We start from the raw sequence: 27,544 nt of genomic DNA, 5'->3' as shown, positions 1-27,544 counted from the left end.
ATTATGAGTCGGGGACCAGTAACGAAAGGTAAGATCCATCTGTTTCTTGACCTGCGTGGTGGAGGTTTCGTCAAAGTGTAAACAAAAAGGCAGTTCTGACTTCTTTACATCATCAACAATTATCTGGTGATAGAAACACAAACACTTATAGTAAGTTACCTTTTTTTATTCATACACCAAATTAAAAGATGAAATACTGACATAAACTTTCATTGATATCAAGAATCACACATAAATATGCACTCATAATTTGCGTATTCAAATTGCACTTTATATAATACCTGTGTGCAGTGAGGGCCCAAGCCTTCCCCAATAACATAGGATGCACGGCTTCTACCCATTGAAAAACTTGAAGCAATCTTGCTGTCAGGAAACATCGCTTTAAATGTGTTGCCAAGATTGTCAACTGAGCGAAAGCTAAAGTTACATGACGCCAACTTTGCTAACCAAATCACCTCTGCTTGCAAGCTGGCATTTTTGTAATTGATAATGGACAGCTGTCCAGACGAACTTCTCCTGTGCTCTGGCAGATCACAACGGTTTGAGATGCCTGCACTTGGTTGACTCTGCAGTACAAACAACTTTCCTTGAGACTCATCCCTTGCAGGTTTAACAGCCTGAACATGCTTTGCTTTCCTCGCATGTTGCAATATCTGCGCTTTTCCAGAGTTGTCACAAAGAAACTCACTATCACAAAACCTACAGTAAGCATGGTAGTCATCTACTCCTTTACGACACCAAGAACTCAATCTTTGACCATTGGAATCGACGGCAGAAAGCCATGCATTGCTAAACTTTGTTCTACCGCCAGGCATTTTCATACACCGTATTCACAAATGGCGGACACGCGAGAAAAAACTGGTGCCTAGTCATGAAAGCGAGGCGGAGGATAAACAAAAATTGCAAATAAAGACTTTCAGAGAACTTGCAGATGTTTAAGCACGGATTCCACCTAAAATAGCTTTGTACGAACTCCGTTTTAAATACAATTACGTGGGATGCCTTCTGCTTTTAATGTTTAGTGGTGATTTGCTGTTCGCAATCAAAAAGGACGCGTATATCTTCAAGGAAACAGGATGATTTTGTAGGTTTGTGAAGCATCAGAAGCTCGACAAGTGGACGATGGCTGGAGAAAAGCGGCAAACATGTTTGCCCAAACTTCACATTGAAACCGAGTACAAAAGCCAGCTCACCGCAATTCGGTGAACAGAAATATAAACAAATCTTGGTGGCAAGAAAAAAAGAAACAAGCGAGAGATATATGGCCTACTCGTTAACGCAAGAGACGTCTGCCGCTGAACAATTCAAGTCTAGCCGATGGAAAAAAGGAAGACAGGAAAGAAGAGGTGACCGAGGTTTCAATGAAGTCATGTTTGATTTTTGTTTGCCAAGACGTAATTCTCTGGTCTTCATCGATGAAGGACATCAATAAGGACATCAATTAGAGCTAATTTTTTAGTATAAATGCAAGAGCGATCGGGTGGAGTACGCTCAAGATTTCAACTTGTTACTTGGCAGCCTCGGTAAGCCGGCCACATAATTTCAGCGAGTAATTTTGCATCTCTTATCTTTGGCTGTCAAGAGTTTTAACTTTATGTTCCATAATATTTTAAAGTTGAAGAATAGATAAATAAATAAAATGATGGTCTTCTTCAAGTTAAACGGATCCAGACTAGAATTTAATTATTCGGAACAGAAGCTTGCCGTGTTCAGTCCTGACACAAACATTGCCCTAAAAGTTTAAATAACTTAGTAAAATGTAAGCTTTATTCCACTTTTTTACCAAGAGCTCTCTGAGATAATGCCCTAGAGGAGACTAGGTAAATAGCAAGCCATAAGATTCACACACTACAGCTTCTAAGTTTGATAAAATTATTTTTAATTATTTCGCAATGACAAAGAATGCATGATCATGAGATTTTTGCTAAGCTGTGCTAACGTACCTCTAACAATTCACCCCAAACGGACGGAATTAATATGATCCAAAGAAAGTTGCAAATAAAGGTATACATATATACATAGATATGTATACAATGACACTGACATGAATGAATAAGCCTCGTGAATGAATCTTTCACCCGCTCTCGACTTGACCTGTTTTGTGTAATGACAGAGGTCCATTCCGTTGACAAGTAGGCCATATATCTGTCGCTTATCTCTCTTTTTCTCGCCACCAATATATGTTTTTATTTCTGTTTCACAGAATTGTAGTGATCTGGCTTTCGTAGAACAAATGTGGCTATTACTTTAACTAATATTAGAACATCAGAGTCAACGTACTATGTGCTTTATGATCTCACTATAAAACACATTCAACTATAATTCCACTTTCAATTTTATTACAAATTTTGGCTTTACTGGCTAAAAAATAGGAAAAATAGGAGGTTCTGGTTAAAAAATAGGAGAAAATAGGAATGGGCCCAAAAAATAGGAAAAAATAGGAAAAAATAGGAACTGGACACCCTGTATTTTGCACAGCACTGTAGGCTACTTCAGATATTAACTTACATGCATGGTACCATGGAGAGGATAAAAGAGAAGAGGTGTAATTGGATTTTAAAACTTGATACTAAAACATAAACCACAATATTGCATATCTGGCCTTTCATAATTCATATCACATTTCATGTAAGACCCTGGTATGAAACCTTTAATAAAGCAGTTTTGTTACAGTAGATATTGAAGGATACGTTTCATGCAGTGTTTTGTAAGTGGCAAAACTTTTTCAGTGCATCTATTTCCACCTGGAGAGTATGTGCAGCGTAGATTGGACACCCCCTGTGGCCGAGTGCTTGCGCCTTGCTTTTTCTCCTTGGCTTGCCGATGCAAGAGGGCTTCAGTACCAGGACAATCATGACGACATTTCCGTCCAAGCAGTTGTGTGGGTGTCAGATGGCACTCTCCTAGCATCAAAGGAAATATAGTTGTCACTTAATGCTGTTTTCTAACCAGTTCCCTTGGTACTGATAGGAGAATTTGTTTAACAGTCAAGAGCTCGAGGAATAAAAATAATGGCCCATCACTGCACAATGTCCACTCTGGGGTTTTGTCTGGTCAAATTTTGAAAGTGACCAGTCGTGTTGGCAGGTCACATTGAAAGTGGTTGAATGACTCAAAGTCAAGGAAGAAATCCAACAAAAGAGGAAACTGAACAGCAATAAAAACAAAAAACAAAGATGTTACTTAAAAAACACAACCCTAGAAAGAATACTAGCCACTTTGAGATTTCACAGGGATGTATGGCATTTCAATAAAGTTAATAAACAAAAAGTGGACTGGTGTTTGATAACCTGTTCCTTCAACCTCCTCTGCTTGAATAGCTTGGCAATATTTCCTCCTTCTCTCCTTCAGCACATGTTGTAACCTTTTGAACTGTGTGATGTACAATGAGCGCAGTCTGATCATCTTATCACGACACATCCTGGTAGCCTCCTCCACTGACCAAACACCAGCATGCCTAAAACAACCATTCATTATATTGGTGTATCATTTTTCAGCATTACACAGGTTTGACTCTCTTGGAAAAAAACCCAAAATTATATCAAAAAACTTCTCCCATTTTGCCAATGATGCATTATGAAGAAATTTTTCAACAGGTTTACCAATATCACTATAAATATTATTATGTGATTGTCATCATTACTAACGTAATGTTAGATTAAGATTAGGTGACAATAATTCTTTCAGGCTGGGTACTCACTTCAATGGGTCTTCCTCTTCGCTATCAACAGATTCTGCATCACTATCTATATCACCATGCCATGCACTGTCCACTTTAAGGTAATCATCACCACTATTAGCACCATCTTCATCTTCAAGACACATTAAAAATGGACTCAATGAAATGTATTAAACACTGATAGATCAGCGGCAATGTAGGAAACATTTCTTAAGACCCTTACAATCCCAAAAGAAACCAGTAAGTAATTTCGCCTTGTAATATCAGTTACCGTAAAAACCAGTGGATAAGCCGCACCCGCAGATAAGCCGCACCCTGAATTTAGCAACTCAAATTTTGGAAAAAAAGTTTATTGAAAGAAATCAAAAGAAATCCAAAGTCAAGTTTTGAGAAGTCTTCTTTATCCACTGTTCATTGAACGTAAACTCACTATTAACATTGCAATGGAAAATGCTTCGAAGTCTTACCCACTTTAATATAGTGAACATCATTTCTACCAACTTTGACATATGATTGATTGATCTTTTTCTGGTATTTGTTGACAGGAATTTTTTCATTCAACACAGTTTACCGTAGATTTTTGCATTACAACAAGAACATAAGCAGAACATTTGAAGCTTAGTAACCAGGCATTAGATCAGATGTGTTAATGGTAATCGGTGTCGACATTCTTGACACTTTTTTCAAATATTCCCGCAGATAAGCTGCACCCCCAATTTTTTGGGAAAAAAAGTGCAGCTTATCCATGGGTTTTTACAGTATGTTGGTCAGCAGAAAGGTAGTGAGAAGAATGAAATGTAGTAGTTACATGTAGGATACTCTGATTCAACTCTAATTTCTCCAAGCTTAACATATAAGAAAGTTAGGAGAATTTATAATTAGATATTGGCAGAGACAAGGTTACATGTGAATAAGAATGTCATCTATTTACAAACCATTGGTCATCTTGTAATTTGGTTTTATTACACGACTAGGGCAGTCAGAGGGCCAATAACTAAAATCAACCAATCAAAATGCTCTATTGCCAGTCAATATTCTCTCAGTATTGGACCAGGCACTGTCCCGAATGGTCCCGAATGATAACGCACTTGCGTCCCTTTGAACTTCAGTCGTATAATAAATCTCTTATTAACCAAGCTTGCTCGGGACCGTACTGGAAGAATATCAGCCCTCAGTCTTTTTTGTATGGACCTTGCTGCGCTCAGTCCGTACTGTCAAGACCTCGGGCCGATATTCTCCCAGTACGGCCCTCTCGCTTGGTTAATAAGATATATGTATCAACTAAGTTGATACATATATTGTAAATTGTAAATTGGCTACCATGAAGGCTTAAAAGCTGACATTTTGAGTGTTAGCCCTTCATCAGAGTGAACGGTCAAGTGATAAGGTAACTTCAGGTTTTCACTAACAGACAACAGTAGTTGGTGATGTGTAAGTATTCAAAACATAACTTGTCAGTAATGCCACAATACTTACTGTAAGGCATTTCATCGAGAATTTTCGCAACTGAACAGAGGTCAAACGAAAAGAGATGTTCTTCATGATTACCTCAGGCACAGTTAAGAACTCTTTAACTCCAAATAGCTGACTCTTAATTCTCCCCTCTAGCTGCTAAACATTTCCTTTTAAATTAGTTATGAGAATTTGGTGATATATCAAGATTACTTCTACCTGATAAGTTTAAATATTCTCATTACCTCTTTGCTGGATAAGGTATGGATATTATAAGGAGCAGTTACATTTTAATCACTTCTGGGAGTTAAATTAAAGGTTAACCGCTTATGATATTTCTCTTACTTTTATTTTTACCTGAAGAATGACCATCTTGTTTATCACTCTTTTGTGAATTTGAGCTTGAAGTTCTCCTTCGTTTCCCTTTATCATCCTCATAACTTCCTTCATTATCATCCACGTGTCTTCTCTTTCTCCTTTCTTCCACAGCTCGGCGTAGCTCTGCCTTGCGTGTGTGAATAATGCAAAAGCTGCAATTTTATGATAAAAATTTTGTATTTTTGTGTCTTTCAACTAAGTAAAATTATGTTGTTAAAGGTCATTCAATAAAAATTTCATATTTCGATGGAGTATCATTCTGGTGTAAGCAGAGATGTGTGCGCACAAAGTGTTTACTTACGTTTACATTGCATGCCTTCGATAATAACATACTGAATTTCTTTTAATTTTAAAATATTTATTCATGGACAGAACTAGATACCTTTTTCCGTGCGGCAACTTTTGTGCCGGATTAGGACATCTCCTCCCATTTGATTTGGCTACGAAATCACAAGGTTTAAAAGGGCTAGCTTTATCTTCCAAAATATGTTTGTGGCAGAAGTCAAAACCTTTCAGTATTTCCAAGTTGCAAACTCGTTGTGAGTAAGCGCAAAGTTTACGACGAGGTTCTGCTTTGGATTCCGCTTTTATCCCGACACTTCCAACCTCATTCTTTGTTTTCTCCGCAACTAAAAGAATACAGGTAAGACAAAAATGTAAACTTATCTGAAAATTGACTGTAACTGCTTCAGTGACAAGCACGTGAACGTGCAATAGCAAGGAATTCGTGTTCCTTGACAATATAGGGAATCGGAACATTCTTTTAATTAAAATTCAAACATATAGCGGGCGAAATGCTAGACTGGATTTCCAATGGAAGCTGTGAATTTAAGAAGAAAGCACAAGTTTTGTTTCACCTACCTTCCGCCATTTTGTTTTCTGGCAATAGGCCAACATGGACCCAAGGACCTCTCGGTTTTTAGAAAGACGGTCCGGGGGAATTTGAGGCGGCCTTGGGTGACCTAAATTTTTATGTACTCTTTACTAAATGATCTTCTTTGATTAGTCAGAATCAAGAATTTTTACTCTTATGAAGAAATAACAGCTGGCAAACCTTACAGGTAATATTTTAATGCATGCAGCACAGCGAAAAACGTAATCCTTTGCAAGTTCGTTTTAGTGTTCAAAACTGATGTTTTTGGCTCTGTGACATAACTATTCTTAGTCAATAACCTGTTATGGCAGACCTTTGTGTCAAGCAGAAGTTTAAAAAATGCTTAAGACAACACTGCACTCCCTTCTTCCCTACTTTTGAGTCCTCAAGGCCTTACTTCACCGCTCTCAGACTATTTAATGACCCCCTCGCCTATTGTGGTTGGTAAGTCTTGAGCTTTTGTCCAGTTTCAAGAGGGATGAGCAGGTCTTTTTGAGTTGGCAGCTGAGGAAAAAGGGCTTACATCCCATCTCACAAGCCTATTTTTTTTATCTCAAGGAAACATAACATAACATTTATTCAGGAAGCTAGAATGCAAATGTAAAAAAATACATCCTGAAAAGGGAAAATCGTGAGGTTAGCCCTGTATAAAAACAATTTCCCTGACTAAATCACAAAAAAAAAACATAAATTCTAAAGACTGCTGTACATGCCCTCCCCACAAACAATTTAAAATGCTTTTAAACACAATAACATTCATTTATTTGTACAAAAATTCAGCAGAGTTCATACAAATTGGATAATAATGAGAACAAGTTCTATTACTTTTAAATGTTCTCTTCTAAGCTAACTTTTAAAACAATGAGGCTTGGCATAACCAAAGAAAAAATCCCAAGGACAGTACTTTGTGGTGACATCTTTGGACCCTCACTGAGGTCCACATAACATCAGGTAAATCCACCGAAAAAAAGTTTCACAGCATTAAAAAATTGAGTTTGACAAGAAAAATTATGAATGCATGCAAATGCACTTCAAGTGTAATATTACAAACAAGTGGGTTCACTAATCAAAATCATTTTTGTATATTTGTCCCTAAAAGAAATTTGCAGAAATAAGTATGATTCATTTATTTAACAAAAATTTTAACCTTTTCTGAGAATTTGCACATGCTAAATATGCTATAGAGTAGGTACAGTGCTGCCCTTACACCATTTGCGAGAAAAAAATGTTTGATTTTTTTTTTCAAACCTGAACATCAAAGATCACATATCAAACATTCAGGCCTTTGAGGTTCATAACCTGCATTAACCTGGGTTGTAGTAAGGTTAAATGCAACTGTTCTCTTGAGTGGAGCAGGCAATCCTGCCCAAGAAGAGACTGCTGGATGTTTTGAGGGGAGGATCACAGGCTCCTTTACAAAGAGGGTAGCTGGTTGTCAAGCCTACAGTTGTCTGTGACTGATGCAGTTAAGTCTGATTTGGTGTAAAAACTTTCTTTGCACTTCTCAGGGCTGAAATTTGTATTTAGCATTTGTGTACATACAAAAGTCTAAAAAAAATTGAAGGTAATCAGGACACACTAGACTAACACACAAGATCATCTTTTGCAATCAGACCTGATAAACACACACGCAAAGTTTGGCATATGAAATTTTGCCAATCTGCCTTTGAACTGCGCCATAACATGTTTGAACAAGGCTCGGCCATAAATTAAGGTAACTGTTGTTAAAAACATAGTGTCCTGATCCACAGCACACTCCTCATCCAGTGTTATTATCCTTGCGTTGTTTAGAAAGAATTGAGAAAAGGGATAGGCATTCACAAGGTAACCAAAGAAAAGTACAGAGAAGATGGCAAGTACTTTGGCCTGCATCTAACAATCCGAGATGAATTAGTTAAAACAACAAAAACTTGTTGTCCTCAAATGAAAGAAACACAATTGAAAGAAGACACTGTCACTCTTTAAACACACAAACAGTACAGCTTGCAAGACTTTAAAATACGGTGCAGAAGATTCTGAAAACAGCAATTTTTCATGCAGCAAATTCACCAACCCTTATAGCATGAGATAAAAATCCTATGAATGATTTGGGAAAGATTTCATTAAAATCAGTTCTATTGGGGAAATGGAGTATCTTGGTACTGCATGGAGGAGTTGTAAGTAAAGGTTTTCATATCACAAAATAGATTAGCCTCCATGGCAGCTTGCTGTATGGGTGGGTATGGCTGTCATAATATGGTACAATCCTCTTTCTTGTCTACATTCCCATCTTTGTCACGCTTTTCTATTTCACGGATGACCATCTGGAAAATTTCATGGACACTCTATAAAGTGAGAAAAGAAACTAACAGCTAAATATCAATAGCTACAAGCTAGTATGGAAAGTTTGTAAGCAAACTACCAGTAACAGGCTCACCTTGCCAGATTGTATAACCATTTCGTATAATTTCAGAGCTGAGCAAAGAGTTTCTAGCAATCTGATTGGTTGAGCGGTTCCTTATATGACGCTATATAAACTGCTCCACATGGTTTACATAAAATGTTGAAATAAAATGTTAATAAATGTTACTAAATTGTTATGATTTTAGAAATTTCTCTGTTGTTTAGCTCTGAAATTATACTAAAACAATTATTCGCCTCAGATTCGGGGAATATCGTCGAATAATCCCCTTGACTGTCTCGGGGATTATTCGACGATATTCACCTCGCCTTTGGCAAATAATAGTTAATTATTATATGCCCGTGTCTCACAAGGACTGGGAACTACTGAATTCATGAATTTGATTGGCTGAAATCAATATTGAAAGCGGTCAAGATTTTCCCATCTAGACCGGCATCTAGACCGGTCTAGAAAAAAAAGGTACAAAGAATATAAAAAATTGGCATATAAGACAGCCATATAATAAACATCTTGTTAACCAAGCTAGGTTGGTCTGTAGGGGAGAATCTTGACCTCGGTCGCTGGTACAGACCTCACTGCGTTTGTTCTGTACTCATGGGCGACCTCAGTCAAGATTCTTCCATACAGACCTCCCGCTTGGTTAATAAGAACTAAATAATGACTTATATTCACAGATTCCAGTATTCAACTGGTAATGACATGGTGGACCACTACAGACTTCTAACCCTTTGGAATTCCAGAAGTTTTTTTCCAGAGACTTTTCAAAGCAAACATCTCTATTTCAGACAGAAAGAGGCAGTATGAGACATTACTCTCTCACACCAGAACATAACTCAGTGATATCAAGTTTGGCTTCACCCTGTACAATTTGATTCCAAGTCCAGGGCCCGTAAGGATACCAGCCTCGCAGCTGACTGGGCCACCCTGGCTAAATAAAGTTGTCTTGTCTTGTCAAGTCCAGTGCTGTGAGCCGTTACTAAGTGTTCCACCTTGTATTACGTATAATTCTAAAACTTTCAATATAAGATCTAGAGGCTTTCACTTACACTATTTTCCTTAGCTGATGATTCAAAGAAAGCTGCCTTCCAGGAATCAGCAAGGGATTTTCCATTTTCAGTTGGGACTTTCCTACAAAATGGACAAAAGTTAAGGTTAAAAACAATTTGGTATGAAATTCAGTTTGAAACACCTGCCTTATAAAAAATTGGATTATTTTTTACTCTTTTTGGGAGATTTGATGCTTTTCTATTCAGCACTGTCCCACTCCTAAAATGTAAGGTATACCAGCCTATACAATGTATTTGTACCTCTCCATGTGTAAATCAGTCTTGTTTCCAACCAGGACCATTGGTACACTAAGAAGAAAATACAAAAAAGTACACAAAAGTAAGCTTTTTCTTTTGTGTGAGTATGTTTGAGGGTTCATTTAATCTTGTATTTCTAACGTTAACAGAGGGGGACATTGAGGTTTGCGGTGTTGTGGTGTTCACCCTTTTTTTTAAAACAGTATTGCAGTGAGCAACAACTTCCATTGCAGTGTTGCTGTGATCTCAAACCTTATGATGTCCGCCAGCTAAAGACCAGCGCATGATAGACCTGAGTGAAACCAGACAGGTAAATTGTGAGACTTAGACTAAATCGTGTGTTGATGATATTTCTTGCAGTGATGCAGTGTTTGTTCTATTTTCTTTGCAGTGTTGCTGTATTCAGAACCCCATGTCCCCTTGACACGTTAGGGAAGCCCGTGGGTTAATACCGACAGTCCTACTCACCGGTCACTAGCACCACAACCCTGGAGCAACTGGTAGTATTGGTACTACCCATGGATGGGATACAAGTCCATTGCAGAAGTGTCTCAAGTATTTTGTTAGGTTTCCCTGACACTTTGTTTGAGCCTCTTAACCCAGAAAACAAATTCTTCACACCGTTCTCTACACATTTCTTAAAACACCATCAAGGAGAGTTGGTTTGAAAACCAAGAGCCTCTTTAGTTGGTGATCATTCTCACAACTCTAATGTTTGATTTAAAGGTGATACTCTAATGAGAAATGAGATGCTAGTCACTCTTAAGGATTTTGGGATTAACACAACTGAGTGTACCCCATGGCTAGATCATTCAAAACACCATCGAGCAAACCTGGAGTTATCTTGAGTTCATTTATTTAATATGTTTTAATGCTGTAACAATCAGTTTAATTGTTTGAATTTTGGTTTTATTGAAGATTTTTGGAACCTGCAAATAGCTTATTTTTTTTACGTACTAATCTTGGCCTGACATATCCAGTAGCTTCTCATGAATAACCTTGACAACTTCAAAACTGTAAGGAGAAGTAATGGCAAAAAAAGGATCAATGGAATTTGACCTAATGGTAAATTCATCTGCCAGTCTCAGAGCAATTGAAAAAAAAAAAAGGGCTGAAACTAGCTCTAATAAAAATTAACTTTAGTTTGATTTCTTCAAGAAAACATCCACTGATGTTTTGAAATTCTCATTTAACTCCCAAGATCTCATTAGAAATTCTCTCTGCTGTCTGCCACACAATTCTTACAAAGTTCCTTTTATTAGCGAATTTGGTAAAGGATCAGCTTATAATCTCCTAATTAATATTTTTCTTTATTCTCACCACTTGTCTGCTTGATATTGTATTGATAATGTAAGAAGAAATTCTATCTTGGTCATTCATAGGAGTTAAAGGGATAAGAAACTTACCTTTTTGGTGATGTTACAGCATATACAAGCACGTAACCATGAATTCCAACTGAGTAGGACTGAGGGAAAATTGAGTACTCATCCTGGAGACAAGATAAATAAAAACATGACAGAGCTGAATAATAAAAAGCTATATCAGAGGAGATGCAGTCAACAATGCAGGCTCAAGTGTATAAGGTCTCAAATTTAGCAAAAATAGCAGAAATAATAAGGGCTGACATTTAAAACTGAGGCATTTTGTTGTCATCAAAGGCATTTTCCTATTTCTAGAGCTTTTAAGGAGAAAATTAATTTAGGGGGTGTACAAAGTTTTTGGAGGTTGTTCTGTAAATTAGAGAAAAGTGGCAAGGAAAATGACACCTCAAAGCAACAGAAAAGGAAATCTACCATGCTAACAACTAAAAATCGGTTTTCCCTGGCAAAACTGAGCACATACACATACATTATTCAGCTCTTTCTAAAAACATATGATAAATATATATACACATACATACATACATACATACATACATACATACATACATACAGAGAGGCACTTTCAGAATAAATGAGAAACCTACTGTAAATCAGAAAAAATCTGAAATTCAGATTACACTTAGAGATTCAATTGAAACATAGCTGGTCACATGGTTTGCTAACTGCAACCCTTCCTTATCAACCTTTTCTAAAGTTGCCATCTGTGGTCTAAAATCTTAATTTGATAACCAGAACTGGCCTGGATAGTGGTTGTTCAAGAGCAACAGAAAAATTTAATTAATTACGGCACATATAATTATAAGAGAGGGATATTGATGTAAGAGTTGCTGTCAATCAATCAAGAGGAAAAAAGAAAATTTAAATGAATTGTGATAAACCCATTAAAAGAAGTTAATTACATAATATTGCAATCATCACTACAATCTAAGGATAAACCACAAATGAAAATGGTCATCTGTTCTTCAAATTAATGTATATGGTCCTTTTCAAGCTTGTTCATGGCACTAAATAGAGCCAATTTTTTTTGCTCATCTTGAACATCACTTTATGACTCCAGAAAATAAGTTGGAATATTATACTTTTTTTCTTCTCAAATTTTGTTTTGTAACAAGACAGAGGAATGATCTGTTCGTCTCCTCAAAAATGGTGCAATATGATTATCCCAGCAAATTTTCACAAAATATTTAGAGAGAACAATTTTTTTTTTCAGAAGATTTTTTTGTTTCATAACATTACAAACAGTTACAGTCATCCATAAGCTTTTACCTTATATATTTTCTAACTTTTACATGTTTTAATGAAAAGCACCTACAATAAATGACCTGGAAAAAGGCAGTTGTATAACAAAGGCCTCGAAGTTTCTAGATCATGGCAGTAGTAATTTTAAATCAGTACAATCCCCATGCATTGGACACGAAATTTTTCATATTTCCTATCACGTTTTTTTTCTTCATTGGAGCGAAATGGCAAAGGTTAAGTACTCAATGCACCATGCCATCATCACAAGCTAAATATGCATGTGCATAAATATTTTTTTTTTGTCACAAAGGTTACCAACCTTTGTAGCCTAGGTTTTAATTAACTGCAGAATGTATATTTACAATTTTTTTAAAAGATAAATTTAGACCCTGAGGGGAAAAAAACGGAAGCAGGCACAAGCAAAGACGTACACGTGATTTACATGAAAGAAAACAAATCGAGAAAATGTCTTTAAAACAATGCAACAAGAATCAAGAGTCCTTTCACAATAATATTTACCTGACCAGCTGTGTCCACAAGCTCCAACACATATTCTTGACTGTTATGCTTCACTCTCGTTGTAAAAGCTTTCAAAACAAAATAAATAAAAGGTATGGTTCTAATCTAGCTAAACCTGCTTCAGCTCGTTTGTTAATCATAAAGATATTAAAGGTCACTTTGGGACAGAGATAGATGAGCTATACTTACTATTCTCAATTGTTGGATCATAGGAATCCACGAATTGCCCTTCCACTAACTGGATCGTGATTGAAGACTTCCCTGAAAAGTTAACAACAGCCCTGTAAATCGAAAAAAATCACAAACCGGGAAGAGGTTTCTAGAAACATCAAAGTCACGTTTCACATGAACAAAATTTACCAACAGAACGAAAGCCCATGATGACGATCTTCCTTGATTTTGGCGGAGCCATAGTTAATTACAAAGTTGATCTCTTCTTTTTAAGCGTTTTTTGGCAGGATTTTTAAATGAAAATACGCAACTATCCACTACATTTTGACTTCTCGCCGGTGAAACAGAGGAAATGCAGTCCCACAACACAATGCGAACGACCAAGGTCAAAGATTGGTCAGCGGTTGTGCCCATTGCCTGTAAAAAAATACGATATATTTCATGCAGGAGAGTGTTTCAGTTTGATCTTTAGAAGTAAAGTTTCAGTTTTCGACTTCATCTTTTCGATCATAGACAAGCGATTTGCAGCAGCTATAGGACAGATTTCTTTTGAGGTTTGCATGATTCAGTTTGAACCTATGATCTTTACTTCTCAATTTTAGTTGGGTTGGAATCTTACGTGTTCATTGATGATCGATTCATGACAGGGCCAAGTTTTCCTTTAAAAGGAAAATCTTTTAATTTGTTTGCCATGTAGCTCTTCCATTAATTGCTTTCCAATTTCATTGCTGTCACTTCCAGGGTTACTGAGATTTGAGACTGCGCGTTGATCAAACATTTTTTTCAAGTTTAAACAATTTTAAGCGTTTTTCTTCTTATTTAATTAGTTCTTAACAGCTGGATATGGACTCCACAACTCAACTTTGTCTTGTAATACTTTTTGTGACGACTTTTATGAATGAATCACTCGGTGCTAAGGATAAAGAGCTGTACTGTGGTGGTAAGTTTTACAAAATATATCCTTTCACTTCCCAAGATCTGAGAACCAACTCTCCCAACTCATGACCGTATCTTCATTATTTCACTAATGAGAATTTGTGGTTGTATCCAAGAGATATTAGATTTGCATAATTCTTGTCACCTATTTACTTGACAATGTGTTTTAATAATATACATGAAAATATTATGGATGTCTGACCGGCTGAAAACAACTACCTTTTTCATGTAACATGAGTGCAAAGTTGTGAAACAAGGGCAAAGTTGCACACGTGTGATGACAAAATTTTGTCCATTACCTATTCTAATTTTAACGAAATTTTTTGAGGCAAAGTTTAGAGGCTCTTTGTCACTCTGAATGACATGATACAGAAAACGAACCAGAAAAGATGTCAAGGGAAAGTTTAAGTTTTTTTTTTTATGATTGTTTACATGTACCTTAGTTTTGCCAGCCAAGCAAATTGTTAAGTTCTATGTTCCTGCATAAAGTTTATTACTATTAAAGCCAATGAAATGTATATCTTGATTAACATTTCTTCTGATAGTATGCCATATCATTGCTGATGAGCTTCAGTGGGAAATTTCTCAAGTTGATCCCAGAAAGACTTTAGAGGTAGGGTATTGAATCATGTCATTAGAAATGAGTTTAACCTATTGAGATCCAGTGTGCCCGTATGCGCCCATGGGGACCCACACCCTTTCTACACCTTGTGACTTCATGACTTTTAACCCTGGAGCACGACTTTGAGCACGTACTTGAACAGGTTGAAAATATCTTACAAATGATACCAGAATGAGTGCAATTGAGGGAAGGAGATTGGAGAAACAGCCAAAAAACCATGTAACTTTGACCTGAAAATCTGCACGAAAATCTTGTTCCATTACCCGCCTACTTTTCTGAGCATGTGCTTTGAAAATAATGAGTAGTGTCCTAAAAAATCTCTACACCAAAATGAAGCCTACTAAATTTCCAGCAAGTGAGGAGAAACTTCAGGCATAAGGAGAGGGGAAACAAAGGGCAGGAGAAAGAGAGAAAAGTAAAAGTCGTAAGTGGGGCACTACTTTTCAACCCAAAAACTACCTCGAAATTTTGCTTTCTGTGCGTGCCCGAGATTTTCAGGCCACCATTTTGCATTTGGATAGAAAGGCCGTCGAGTGTACGAGCTGTCAAGGGGTTTTTGGTAAGTTTGAGCTTTTAAAACCACAACAGTGACTCGAAATCTGCTCGACTAGCTTCAAAACACAGTTTTCCAAAAAAGCTGCGGCCATTAATGGGTTAGAGGGGATTTCTTTTATTTTCTGGAATGATAAATCTTAATCTCATATGCATGCAGTCACCTATAATTTTAGTGTCATTTTTATTTTTTTTTACTGTGGTTGAATATATGTGTATCCCATGTGATATGTGACAATTTTATTACAGTGCCTGTTGGGTATTTTTCTGATAAATAACAGACTGTTATTATCTGAATGATTTTAGGTGGAGAGTTTTAGAGTGGATCCAAGAGGAAACCAAAAGACAAAAAAGGTCAAGTTGAAAGTTATTTTCTATCTGATTCAATACTTGTGACTAGTTATTATACTAGTTTGAAATTCAAATATTGTATGACCATTGTTTTAGACATTTTTTTATGGCCTAAGTGTGGTGTAAAGAAAAAAAGAGGAAGAAGATTTTTGCGCAGGGAAAAAAGGAGTGAGCTCTTTTCAATTTATGTTCTTTTGTGCTACAGTAACTGTAAATTACAACTAGAACATGTAGAACAGGCTTAAAAGTGAGCTGCAATTGTCTCATGGAATACTTGTGTGTGCTTTTACAATTCAGATTCAATATGCAAGATCAGAGACTCATCTGATAGAACAGCTCGATAATATGTGTGAAAAAATGAATTCTTACGCTGAGTCAACTGATCCCAACACGGGAAAGAAGTCATACATCAGAACCACCTCACGATCTGGTGAGGCGGTCACACTCAGTAATGTGGCAATCAGTGGTGACATTGCTCAGAAGATCAAGTATGCAGTAAGTCACACTTGTTGATATTACCTTGTGACAAAGAATAGACAATTAGCAATTATTCCACAAGCGTGTGTTGGATATGAGATGATAGATAGCCAACTCGGCGCTACGCACCTCGTTGGCTATAATCATCTCATATCCAACAAGCGCGAGTGGAATAATTGTTTTATTAAAAACACCCCCAAGATATTAGACAAATCTTACCAAATCTTAAATTTTTTAGCTCCCTTTTAATTTTAACCCAACGCGCACGCTTACCATATTTGTAGATTATGGTATATTGGCTCATATACCATAATGGCTAAGCCATTAAAAAGTCTTGAATTGCATTATCCAATGATCCAGTTTTTAATAATTGAACTTAGTACATGGATGCCCAATGCATAATCCTATTCTTCTGATCAGCTCTTCTACCTGATGCAGTGCATACTTGACACTCCAGGCTGGCATAAAGGCTTTTTGTCTGATGTTTTTCAATATAAATATGCATGGGGCACTATGGATCAAATGATAAATGTATTGATCCTAACATTGTGCTGGGTGTATGTAGCAATGGCCTGGTGTGTAGCTCAGGGTAGAGGATTGGAGTGTGGAATCCAAAGGTCTGAGGTCTTATTCCTGGCAAGAGACTCAGACTTTCTTTTTATCCCATGTTCCTGAAAAGACGAATATCATCTTTCTTCATTTTATGATTGTGCATGATATTTATCTTCCTTCTTAAACTATTTTGGAGGATATATAGGGTGTCCTTAGAGTCAATGTGCTGGACCATGGATCTAGAGGTCCAGGTCTAGGTGGGTCATTGAAGTGTGTTCTCAATGCTGCCTCTCTCTACCCAAGAGAAGATGACTGTGTCTATTATTTTATTCAGAGCAATAGCTATTTTGATTGTGCATGTGAAACAGACTGATATGCAGTCTATTTGGAATCTTTTTCAGTGTGAGAGTATTATCGAAGACTATGATGATGATATTATAGCATCTTTCAAGAAAGAACGCAAGGATCCAAAGAAATATATGTGCCGCACAACCACTGGTAAAACAACATGATTTTCATTCACTTTCTTGTTCATACTGCTTCTTTCTGTGGTTACTTGATGATTTTGACTAGTTTTCAATTGTGCTAAAAATTTAACAGGCATTGCAATCCATTCTTTTTGTAACGAACCTTTACAGCTTTATCATAGCTAGTTCTGGTAATTGTTAGTAAAGGCAAGCTTGAAATGACCGCAGCCCAGATAGCCCAATGGATAGTGCGCTGGACTGTTGTGTGGGAGGTCAAGGGTTCGAGCCTTGGCTGGACCAACACTCAAGGTCTTAAAATAATTGAGAAGAATTTGTTACCTTTCTACAATGAATAAATGGAGGTCCCGTCTCCTGCAGGGTTGGGGGTAGGAGACATTAATTTCCCACGCACAAGATTACTGTGTGATGGATGTCCTCCCCTGGGGTGGGAAGGTGAGGGCCGTATGTTAGAAAACTGTATAAGTTAATATGTTACCCTCGTTAAATAAAGATGTATGTATGTATGTATGTATGTAATGTATGATTTTCTTGCAGGTTTATGCATTGATGATGATGACGAGTATGATGATAGTGACGATGAAAATGAGACTGACAATGAGCCCACAGAAACTGACCATGATGAACTTTGACTATACTTAACAGTGTAATAGGAAAAATTACCTTTTGCACATAGAATTATCATGCAAAGTTAGTAGGTACTTGTATCAAAAGTGTATCATTTATGAATTTCCATTAAAATGGCAATAAGATTCTTTTAATTTTGGCCGACAAGTGTATATTAAGTCTTTGATTTCAAGTGATCTGCACAACCATGAGTTGCATGACCAGGGCACTGGGGAGAGGATGGGAAGAGGATATGCAAATTGTAATTGCAATTGTTGGGAACCCAGCTCATAGCACATGCTTTATGCAGTTGCAAAAAGCAATTTTCTCTATTTAAAACAAATTTTAGAATCCTAAAGATTCTGTCTGAAAGTGCTAGTTGTGAGTGGATGAGGTTGATTAACCTCAACTTTTGACTCACAACTCTTTGTATTGAGAAAGGTGACGCAATACACAGATTTTGGATCGCACAAAGTTACAGTTATTCTCTTCTTGCGCATACCCATCATGCCTTGCGCCTTGGGGGTAACCTGGATGAAAAAAATGGCGTCTTGTGCTTCGAAAAGTAAGCCTTGCCTGAAATATCCAAAAACCTACAAAGAAGTCTCTGGTTCAACAAAACCAAAATTAAAAGAGCTCTGTAGAGCTTTAACAATTGATTTTGAAAAGTCAATTGGAAAAAAAGCACTCGTAAATGGCGTTTGCAATGCTTTGAACATATCGACTTCTGGCTCTGTCAAGAGTAAACATGACACAGTCACTACGAAAAAAACTGATATTCCATCGCTTGCATGCCTACAAAAGCTGAAAGACTGGCAGAAAAGCTTAAAAGGAGTCCCTCTGATGATGGAGGAGTGGATTGTAAAGAATTCTTGATAGGATCTGATAGCTGACTTTTACTAAACCTCGTTCCCAGGGTCTCTCATCTTTTCACCCATGACGGAATCGCGCCCATTGAGGGGTGACGCTATATCGAAGGCGGTCGTCGAGGGTAAGAGTAAACAGTAATTTTGGTCAGCGGGCAAATTATGAAACCCGCAAATATTGCGAAATCTCGCGAAAGGATGACATTTAAGTCACTTCATTAAGTAAGCCGTCACAGCTTGTTTCCAAACTGCATATCCTTTAATCTTGCTAAGCATCGGGTTTGATCCTGATATAGAGTTAAGAGTCAAAGTATGAGACCTGACTTAATAAAAAAGAAGACATATTTTTAAGTGAATGATAATGAAAGACATGTTTCGTCCGCTGTAAGAGAGATATCAACGTTTGTTTCACGGTGTGCCAGGACGACGATGGAGAAGATTGGCTGGGATAAGATAGTTGTGGCCAGTACTTCCACGCAAGTTGCATCAAAGTGCATTTCTCAGACTCTCTCTAGCTATTTTGTAGGATTAGTTGCGGATTAGTGACGTAAATTGATAGTGGAGAATACTCTTCCCAGTGTGGGACTGGCTCAAGACTAAGCTAGGCTGTGTACAATTCCTGAAATTCCCGTTATTTCACGAATTATTTGACGCTTAAGTGTTGACTGTAGTCACGGCGCCTCACCTTTGTTTTACATTCACGTCCTTTGTTCACTGTTTTCCGTTTTCAGTTATTCCGTGTATATTTGTTATTTTATCAAGTTTGCCAGTCACTTAGGTTACGTCACATTTCATATTTTCGTGTTCATTTTTTAAGCATTGTTTCTATTGTTTGGTATAGCTTCTTCTGCCGTAGTTTTCTCGTCGTCGTTGTCATTATGTTTTAGTCGTCGTAGTCGCCACATAATCTTGTAAGTTTCGTTATTTTGTCCTTCATTTTGCCTGTTTTATTTGTATTTCGTTTTGCTTTCCTGTTCTGTATATTTAACTTGTTTATGGGTATATTGGCTTTTAGCGAATCGCCAGTAAATAGTGCGAATTTCGGATTTGTGGATTTCGACTACATTGACAAGTTTTTCGTATTACGTAAGTGAAAAGTTGACTCGACGCTGCAAGGAGTACCTCTCTCAAAATTTACTCTTGAAGAGTCGAAGTTACCGTCCAAAATTCAAACGTTCCTGTTAGGTTTATTGGCGCATTGATAACCTTGCAAATAGCTCAAACATAATAAAAAAAATTTTCATTAGTTTTTGTATATCTTTATCCTTTGTTCAGTACGATATTACGCATTTCAGGTTTGAACTTTTCATGGGGAACAAGTGCTACAGCTTACACGACTTATTTCAAATTTGACCGCTGTACTATAAACTTGTGTGTTCGACCCTCAACGAACGCCTTCGATATAGCGTCACCATTCAAAAGCGTCGCCCGGGAAAAGTGGGGTATCCATGATGCTTTGCAGGCGGAATGAGGTTGCAAAAGCTCACCGCCAGCTTCGGTCTCTTAAACAAGAAGGCGCGCTATATAAGGAAGTCTTCCCTGGGAAGACCTAGGCTCATTCTCATTTGAATTGACGAATTCCCAAACAGGAGTTGTAAAATCTCGCTTTGCGTCCGCTCAGAGACAATCGAGAGACAATTGAAGCAATTAGTATTGTTTGAAGGTGATGAAACGAAGTGTTGTTATGGTAAAGCTGAGTTGGAACTGAGCGTGTACAAACGTGGAGCAGGAATTTACAACGAAAATTAAGCTTTTCGAAAAGTAAAATAGACTTTCCCGACGTGTTAAGTGAAACTGACAGCAATAACGGGCTAAAAAGGAATATTTCTGTAATGTTATTTTGCTTTCATGGCGAAATTGATGGTCGAACCTCGTAAATCTGCCGCATTTCAGTCTTAACGTATTTATTCGTCTATGAGCCGAACTCAGCCATAAGCCGAGACCCTAAACCTCGGTCTGCTTTAATCGGGAAGGTTCTTAAAACATGTGAATTGAAAATACTCGGTTATAAGCCGAGACCATATTCAAGAATTACATTCTCGAAAAAACTGAAATGAACGCAAAAGTTTCGAAACAGAAAAGTGTTTCAGTGCAGTATTGCCGTCGAAACCAATTCCGAGAAAACCAGAGAGTACGTCATCGGTAAGTCTATGGTCCGCCGTAGGAGGAAAGATTAAGAGAACCTCTTTAATGGAGAGCTCAAGATGTCAGCGAAACGCATAACGATGGGCCGTTGCAATCCGAAATATCCGCGGCTGGATGAGAGATTACTTGACTAGTTTACAGGGCAGGGAAGCTAAGGTAAGTTTTCTTGTTACGTATCGCAGATTTCAACACCGTAATATGTGACTAGTTTGTTTACCAATCGTGGGAATGGGCAATTCTGGTTGGTCAGTTTCGAAATTCTTAAAACACTTTCGCGAGATCTACACCTGCAGAATTTTTAACACTCTAGAGGGCACTGAAGATGAATCAATCTACTCGGAAGAAACAACAGAACTAGCGGATGAGGAGGAAATGGACGACGAATTCGACGCCGACACCAAGGACAAACAGTAAGCCGTATTTACTACGCGCCGAAAACAAGAAATCGCTCCTTTGAATCCCACCACATAAATAAAGCAACAATTTCCATAAAATCCTCTACAATACAAAATATTAACAGCGTATAAAACGATGAAAAATAACTCACTTTCGGCTCACATCTACTCCTTTTTTTTTTCAAAACGTCTGGAAAACTATAAATAACGGAGTCAAATCTGAACAGATTCAAAGTCTAATAATCTGATAAGTAAAAGCATATCTAAAACTACACATAAAAGAGAAAGGTGAATGGCAAATCTAGAACCCTAAATACAAGGCTGCTAAAAATCATTAAACAATGTCAATGGCTCCCTCGACAACTTCAACTTGTTTTGTTAATTTATTTCTGCATGCAATATCTCCGCTTATAGACAAATACATCTATGTTTCCTTTCAATTTGCTGTTTCGAAAAAAACTATGTATGGAAAAACACTCAGCTATAAGCAGAGAACCCTTCTCTAGCTCAAATTTTCGAGATTTTAGTAACGATTTATGAAAAAATTCGCTCGACTTGGATAAATAATTTTACATGTGATCGATTTTTTAACAATATCGCCTAATCAAGATTACGGCTATTTTTCGATGAATAGCGCTGTGTTTCGGTTGTCTGAGCAAGAACGAATACTTGCGAACACGGTGTACACGGGGGATTACATGATTGACAGTCAGATTGACAGGCCTGCATGAGGTTACGCATGCTCTCTTTCTCATCTCTAGCTTATTTGCATTTTCCCGTGCGACGTTTTTCAATGGGCGCGTTAGTTAGAGGAAATAGCAAAACAAGAAACGTAACATTAAGAACATTATATAGAGGCTATTTTATTGATAATTTTTCGCGTCGTCAACTTCTTGAGAAAACCAATGGGATAAGCGCACTAATCCTTACATTTGTGGTCATGTTTGCGCCTCTTACTCACTAGATATCCATCATGCGATGGAATTGTTACGACTGTGTTTTGATTAATGTCCGTTATATTTTGACGGAGGAGAGTGAAAAGACTTCGAGTACTTAGGATCAGCCAAAATGAGACTTAGTACGTAGATATTCTGGGCATTGCCCCTGTATCACATTTAAAAATAAGACATAGGCTGTTAACGTTCATTTCATGTATCGTAAAAAGGCATCCAGTTTAGTTTACTGGGGAAATGGAAACAAGAGATGAAGTTTTAAAGCGAAATGGAACCAAACACCACAAGAGGTCCAAGAGGAAACTCTCAGGAGAGAAACTACCTGATGACGATGAAAGATGTCGTAGAAGCTGGGCTGCGCCGCACGACTGGTTGTTCTAAGTTGTTGTCACAGTGCTCGCGGAGAGGTCATGGTCGATAGTGTGGTCGGTACCGCCCGAGCCCTGTGGGGTACTGGGTACTGGTGGTAGGTCTGCTGTTATGAAGTTGTGGGCGATTGACGACGAGGGAACCTTGGAATTCATGAGTTTCTTCTACGATGCTCTTGCTCAAGGTAAGAGTATAAGTGAAGCTCTCAATCAGGCCATGAAGTGCATGAGAGAAATTGAAAAGTTCACTGAGGAGGTGAAGTATTAGGCACTATTTGTATGGCGCGTTTTTAGTGTCAAAATTCAAAACCTCGTGTCAGGCTTGCTATTTTTCTATTTAAACTTCTTGTTTGACAATTCAGATACGCCATTTGTCTACTGAAACATCTATTGTTTCAATTTAAAGCAATTATTCTTCGATTCAGTCATGCTGTTTTTCTATTCAAACGTGCAATCCTTCGTTGTAAAAATGTTTTTCTGCTACCCAAACATTCAGTCGTCTAATTCAAACATGCTATTGTGCATTTCAAATTTTCAATCTCGCAATTCAAAATAGTCAGTTCCGCAAGTAAAAATGCTATCCTTCTATTCCAATATGCAATTCTTTACCGCAAACCTGCTATTCGTCAATTCAAATACACTATTCGCCAGTTCAAACAGGCTTTTTGTCCACAGAAACACGCAATCCTTCATTTTGAAACAATCATTCTACAATTCAAACACTCTACTCTTCAATTCAAACCGGCAATTCTTCCATTCCAACGTTTAATCTTTTAGGTCAGATCTGCTGTTCGACTATGGAGACATCCAGTTGTTTAATTTGGTAACCCTATTCATCACTTCAAATATTCGAACTCCTTTTCCAAACATTCAATTATTCAATGCGAACATGTTACTCGTCATTTCCAATACGCAATCCTTCAATTCAAACATTCAAACCTTTAACGCAAACACGCTGTCCTTCGTCGTCACCTGGAAACTAGCCGGCCCGGCCATGCATGCGTATTGGGAAGAAAGGCGAGGAAAAACAATACGACCCTTATAGCAGGAACAGTAGAATGGTGGAACGGTCGAACGGTAGGTTGGCGGAAAATGATCCCAACTCCTAAAACATGGCGCGGTGGAAAATGGCCCCAAATCCTAAAACACGGAACGGATGTCAGGGCATGTTGCGCGAATTTTGTACATAGACACTCAAGCGCTTGGCTCATTCATCCTGCATCCCCCGTTACGAGCCCTTCAATACGAGCGTTTCTTCGCCCACGAATAAGTCGAATCGAAGAAATATTGCTTTGAATTGAAACAATGGATGTTTCAGTAAACAAATAGCGTATCTGAATTGTCAAACAAGAAGTTTGAATAGAAAAATAGCAAGTCTGACCATAGTTCGTAGGTTCCCCTCTACTAACTATGGTCTGACACGAGGTTTTGAATTTTGACACTAAAAACGCGATATACTATTTGTACTCATGACGTCAGCCTAGATTCCAAAGAAATTTCGATTCTTAATCATGTGATTACCCTATCTCATTCGATTAATTTGTATATATTTCAACAATACTACTGAAGGACAACATTTTTTTCATAACATTTATTCAATAACAAGTGAATTAAATCAATTTTTTTCTTGGAGCAACTTCAGAATATCCGTCCACATCATTTACATATGTCGGGAGGCTTTGATAAATGAGGTATAACACAATAGACGCTATTCTTATTCAATGACTTGTAATTGATATGGCCTTTGACAATACGAAAAAACATCTTTCTCTATTTCTTTACCAAACTCAAAATTCTTAGCTGACTACGTGACCTTTTAAGATCCACAGAACTTATGTTTTTTCGTCTCCAACGTTACCTGACCCATCACTGACCTCCAAACAAAGGACCTCCCTTAAGCTACAGAAATATGTTTACTCAAAGCAGCCAATGATTTTGCTCCAAGAATGTTTGCACCCACACCCTCACCTGACCGATTGTGCTTTGCTGTTGTGTCGCTGTCGCTAATCGCTTAGGTTTTGCACGACAGAAGCACAGCAATTTTCCACGTTACATGCGAGGAAATTTGAGTTTAAAACATTATGAAGGGTATTATTTCTTTCGTGTCCTTGATGCTATCCCTGGGGACTTCTCAAGCCTCTGACAACGAATTCAAATACGGAAAATTTCCTGATGGTTTTTTATGGGGCGCTGCCACTGCTGCATATCAAATAGAAGGCGCCTGGAACAAGGATGGAAAAGGACCGAGCATATATGATATCATCACCCACACCGTGCCTACTTTGTTCCATAACAAGACCGGAGATGTGGCGTGCGACAGCTATAACAAGTACAGGGAAGATGTCAAAATACTGAAGGAATACGGAGCCAAAGCGTATCGCTTTTCTATTGCTTGGAGTCGTGTGCTTCCCAATGGGACAACTGATCATGTCAACAAAGCCGGTGTCGAGTATTACAAAACACTCATCGATGAACTAAGACGAAACAATATCGAACCGCTTGTGACGTTGTATCACTGGGATCTGCCCGAAGTCTTTCGACCGATCGGCGGTTGGACCAATCAAAGCATGATAGACTATTTTCACGACTACGCTCGATTCTGTTTCGAAACATTCGGCGACCAAGTTAAGTACTGGATCACGCTAAACGAACCCGCGATCGTCATGTTACGTCATCCTCTGTACATGTATGGGGAAATTAGGAATAAAACTAAGTTATCGATTCTTCGGTATCGCACGGCTCACAATCAAATTCTTGGTCACGCTAAGGTTTATCGGACGTATGAGAAGAATTATCAAGCAAAGCAGGGTGGAAAAGTGACGCTGTCCTTGAGTTCTGGTTGGGCAGTTCCCAAAACTGACTCTGTCCGAGACAAGGACGCCGCTGACCGCTATATGCAATTTCATCTCGGCATCTTCGCACATCCCATATTTGTGAATGGAGATTACCCGGATGTCGTTAAAGACGTTGTGAGAAATCGCAGCGCGGCTGCTGGGATTCCTAGCCGTCTGCCCAGCTTCACAGAGGAGGAGAAAAACACAGTAAAAGGAAGTTACGATTTGTTTGGAATAAACCACTACTCCACTGATAAAGTGGAAGACAAACCCTCAGGCGATGAGCCGTCAACTAGCGGTGATGAGTCGCTCTCGAAGAGCGGCGATCCTGCGTGGCCTGATTGGTACAATGGTCATGTAGCTCCCTTTGGATTCCGCAAGCTGCTTAAGTACATCAAAGATAATTACAATAATCCAACCATTATCGTCACTGAAAACGGAGTAGCACCGCCTGGTGAAGCCAGCAAAACCGGTCAAAACCGATTGAACGACACTTTCAGAGTGGATTATCATAGAAGGTACCAACAGCGCTTGTCACGGGGTTTCCCTTTCTCCCTTCTTCTAATTATCCCTTCTTTCAAAGTGGTACATTTTATGGATCAGTACACATTTTCTGAAAGTTTTATTGATAGAACCAACAAACAAAACAAAGCACAAACAAATACAAGCACAGAAAGAAAGCTTAAAAATGGTATCAAACAATTATTTAATTACTAGAGTAACACCATGAGCTCTGTGAGCCTATGGGAAGAGAGAAGATAAGAAGGGAGGCGACAGCTAGCCTCAACCTTTAACTCCAATACGTGACCAGGACAGAATTTCTCCTCATAATATTAATACAATATCAAGTAGGCAAGGGATGAGAATAAAGCAAAATACCAATAAGAGGATTATTATTTGCATGATCCAATGCCAAATTCTCCAAACTCACATCGCGTAAATTGGACGGAAGACGGTAGGGAGAATTATGGATAAGAACTTGGGAGTGAAAGAGATTAAGGGTTTAGCGTACTGGCATCCATTTAAAATTGTGAACGAAAGCGAGTACTCAGAATCTAAACACCAAGCTTTTCATAACCCAAAAATCATTAGTTGTTGATTCATCTTCTTACTACTGACAACAGTCAGTTTTTGGGAGCTACGACATTTTGTAAAAAAAAATTTAATGGAGGGCTGAATCCCCGTCAGGTGACGCTTTGCACTGGCATCCAATTAAAATGTTGAACTCAACAGAGTACTCTGTATCTAATTACCAAGCTTCTATTAATCTGAAAAAAATATTAGTAATTGATTCGTCTTCTTACCACTGACAACAACGAGTTTTTAGGGGCTACGACATTTTTGTGAAAACGTTAATTGAGGACTGAGTTCCCGTCAGGTGACGGGTTGTAAGTAATCACGCACAAAGGATATTAATATCGCCTACAACTATGTTATATTGCAGATACATCAACGAGATGTTGAAAGCGATCCTTGATGATGGAGTAAAAATGAAGGGATACATGGCATGGACCTTGATGGATAACTTTGAATGGCAAAATGCTTACACTACCCCTTACGGGCTCCATTTCATCGATTTTGAAAACGACCTTAACTTGACCCGAGTCCCTAAGAAGTCGGTTGGTTTCTTCAAAAAACTGATAGCGGATAATGGTTTTCCTGATCCAAATCCAGAATCTGCCGGATCAATTGTGCTAGCAAACATTTCTATAATTTTTGTATTGATCGTTTTGTTATACTGATTCAGTCTACCTCCTTGAAGAGCATTCATGGATCAAGTGATCACTCTCGTTTCTCTGATTAAACTGTATTTTATCCAATAATAACAATAGTATATTTACCGTACAACAATCGTAATTAGTTATTTTACTTTTACGTAGAAGAGTAGATTAACGACACGATTAATTAATGGGAAGTTTCTTAATTAAAGTGGTAACGCTATGTAAGGCAATGTGACGGTATGTAACGCAATGCAACCTCGTTCCCAGGGTCTTTTCCCTTTG

General features: G+C 37.9%; 5 protein-coding genes and 1 long non-coding RNA gene across 6 annotated transcripts in view; 2 read left to right on the top strand and 4 right to left on the bottom strand.

Annotated features, from left to right (window-relative positions):
- The window catches only part of LOC148719384 (uncharacterized), a 4,750-nt gene extending 2,084 nt beyond the window's left edge, over positions 1 to 2,666 (bottom strand). The window contains exons 1-2 of the mRNA XM_088741892.1: positions 282 to 2,666; positions 1 to 123 (exon numbers count right to left, since the gene is read on the bottom strand). The exon at positions 1 to 123 is cut by the window's left edge and continues 2,084 nt beyond it. Coding sequence (XP_088598018.1) covers positions 1 to 123; positions 282 to 821 — 663 coding nt within the window. The 5' untranslated portion in view covers positions 822 to 2,666. The remainder of the gene's footprint in view (positions 124 to 281) is intronic.
- Positions 1 to 6,498, bottom strand: part of LOC111323600 (uncharacterized) — an 11,243-nt gene extending 4,745 nt beyond the window's left edge. Inside the window, exons 1-6 of the mRNA XM_022926990.2 lie at positions 6,371 to 6,498; positions 5,892 to 6,138; positions 5,489 to 5,661; positions 3,701 to 3,812; positions 3,291 to 3,457; positions 2,691 to 2,903 (exon numbers count right to left, since the gene is read on the bottom strand). Of these exons, the coding sequence (XP_022782725.2) occupies positions 2,691 to 2,903; positions 3,291 to 3,457; positions 3,701 to 3,812; positions 5,489 to 5,661; positions 5,892 to 6,138; positions 6,371 to 6,380 (922 nt within the window). The 5' untranslated portion in view covers positions 6,381 to 6,498. The remainder of the gene's footprint in view (positions 1 to 2,690; positions 2,904 to 3,290; positions 3,458 to 3,700; positions 3,813 to 5,488; positions 5,662 to 5,891; positions 6,139 to 6,370) is intronic.
- Positions 6,499 to 7,121: 623 nt separating this feature from the next.
- On the bottom strand, positions 7,122 to 13,769 carry LOC111323573 (GTP-binding protein Rheb). The gene is made up of 8 exons (XM_022926958.2): positions 13,589 to 13,769; positions 13,418 to 13,489; positions 13,229 to 13,296; positions 11,495 to 11,577; positions 11,046 to 11,102; positions 10,092 to 10,139; positions 9,831 to 9,912; positions 7,122 to 8,707 (listed from the first exon to the last, which is right to left on the bottom strand). Exons 1-8 carry the CDS (start codon positions 13,638 to 13,640, stop codon positions 8,612 to 8,614), a joined length of 558 nt encoding a protein of 185 aa, XP_022782693.1. The 5' UTR covers positions 13,641 to 13,769; the 3' UTR covers positions 7,122 to 8,611.
- A 23-nt stretch (positions 13,770 to 13,792) lies between these two features.
- LOC111323572 (protein canopy homolog 2) lies at positions 13,793 to 18,135 on the top strand. The gene is made up of 7 exons (XM_022926957.2): positions 13,793 to 13,953; positions 14,227 to 14,339; positions 14,881 to 14,948; positions 15,816 to 15,863; positions 16,158 to 16,355; positions 17,291 to 17,387; positions 17,912 to 18,135. Exons 2-7 carry the CDS (start codon positions 14,243 to 14,245, stop codon positions 18,004 to 18,006), a joined length of 603 nt encoding a protein of 200 aa, XP_022782692.2. The 5' UTR covers positions 13,793 to 13,953; positions 14,227 to 14,242; the 3' UTR covers positions 18,007 to 18,135.
- A 4,084-nt stretch (positions 18,136 to 22,219) lies between these two features.
- LOC148719383 (uncharacterized) lies at positions 22,220 to 24,033 on the bottom strand. Its single transcript, XR_015994117.1, has 2 exons — positions 23,647 to 24,033; positions 22,220 to 22,955 (listed from the first exon to the last, which is right to left on the bottom strand). It is a non-coding gene; the product is annotated as an uncharacterized LOC148719383 (long non-coding RNA).
- Positions 24,034 to 24,649: 616 nt separating this feature from the next.
- Positions 24,650 to 27,487, top strand: LOC111323582 (cytosolic beta-glucosidase). The gene is made up of 2 exons (XM_022926970.2): positions 24,650 to 26,059; positions 26,986 to 27,487. Exons 1-2 carry the CDS (start codon positions 24,789 to 24,791, stop codon positions 27,281 to 27,283), a joined length of 1,569 nt encoding a protein of 522 aa, XP_022782705.1. The 5' UTR covers positions 24,650 to 24,788; the 3' UTR covers positions 27,284 to 27,487.
- Positions 27,488 to 27,544: the final 57 nt, after the last annotated feature.

The sequence above is a fragment of the Stylophora pistillata genome, chromosome 12 (assembly GCF_964205215.1).
Source record: "Stylophora pistillata chromosome 12, jaStyPist1.2, whole genome shotgun sequence".
Lineage (NCBI taxonomy): Eukaryota > Metazoa > Cnidaria > Anthozoa > Scleractinia > Pocilloporidae > Stylophora > Stylophora pistillata.
Note: the sequence above shows the minus strand (reverse complement) of the source record. Positions and strands in the feature narration are given on the sequence as shown.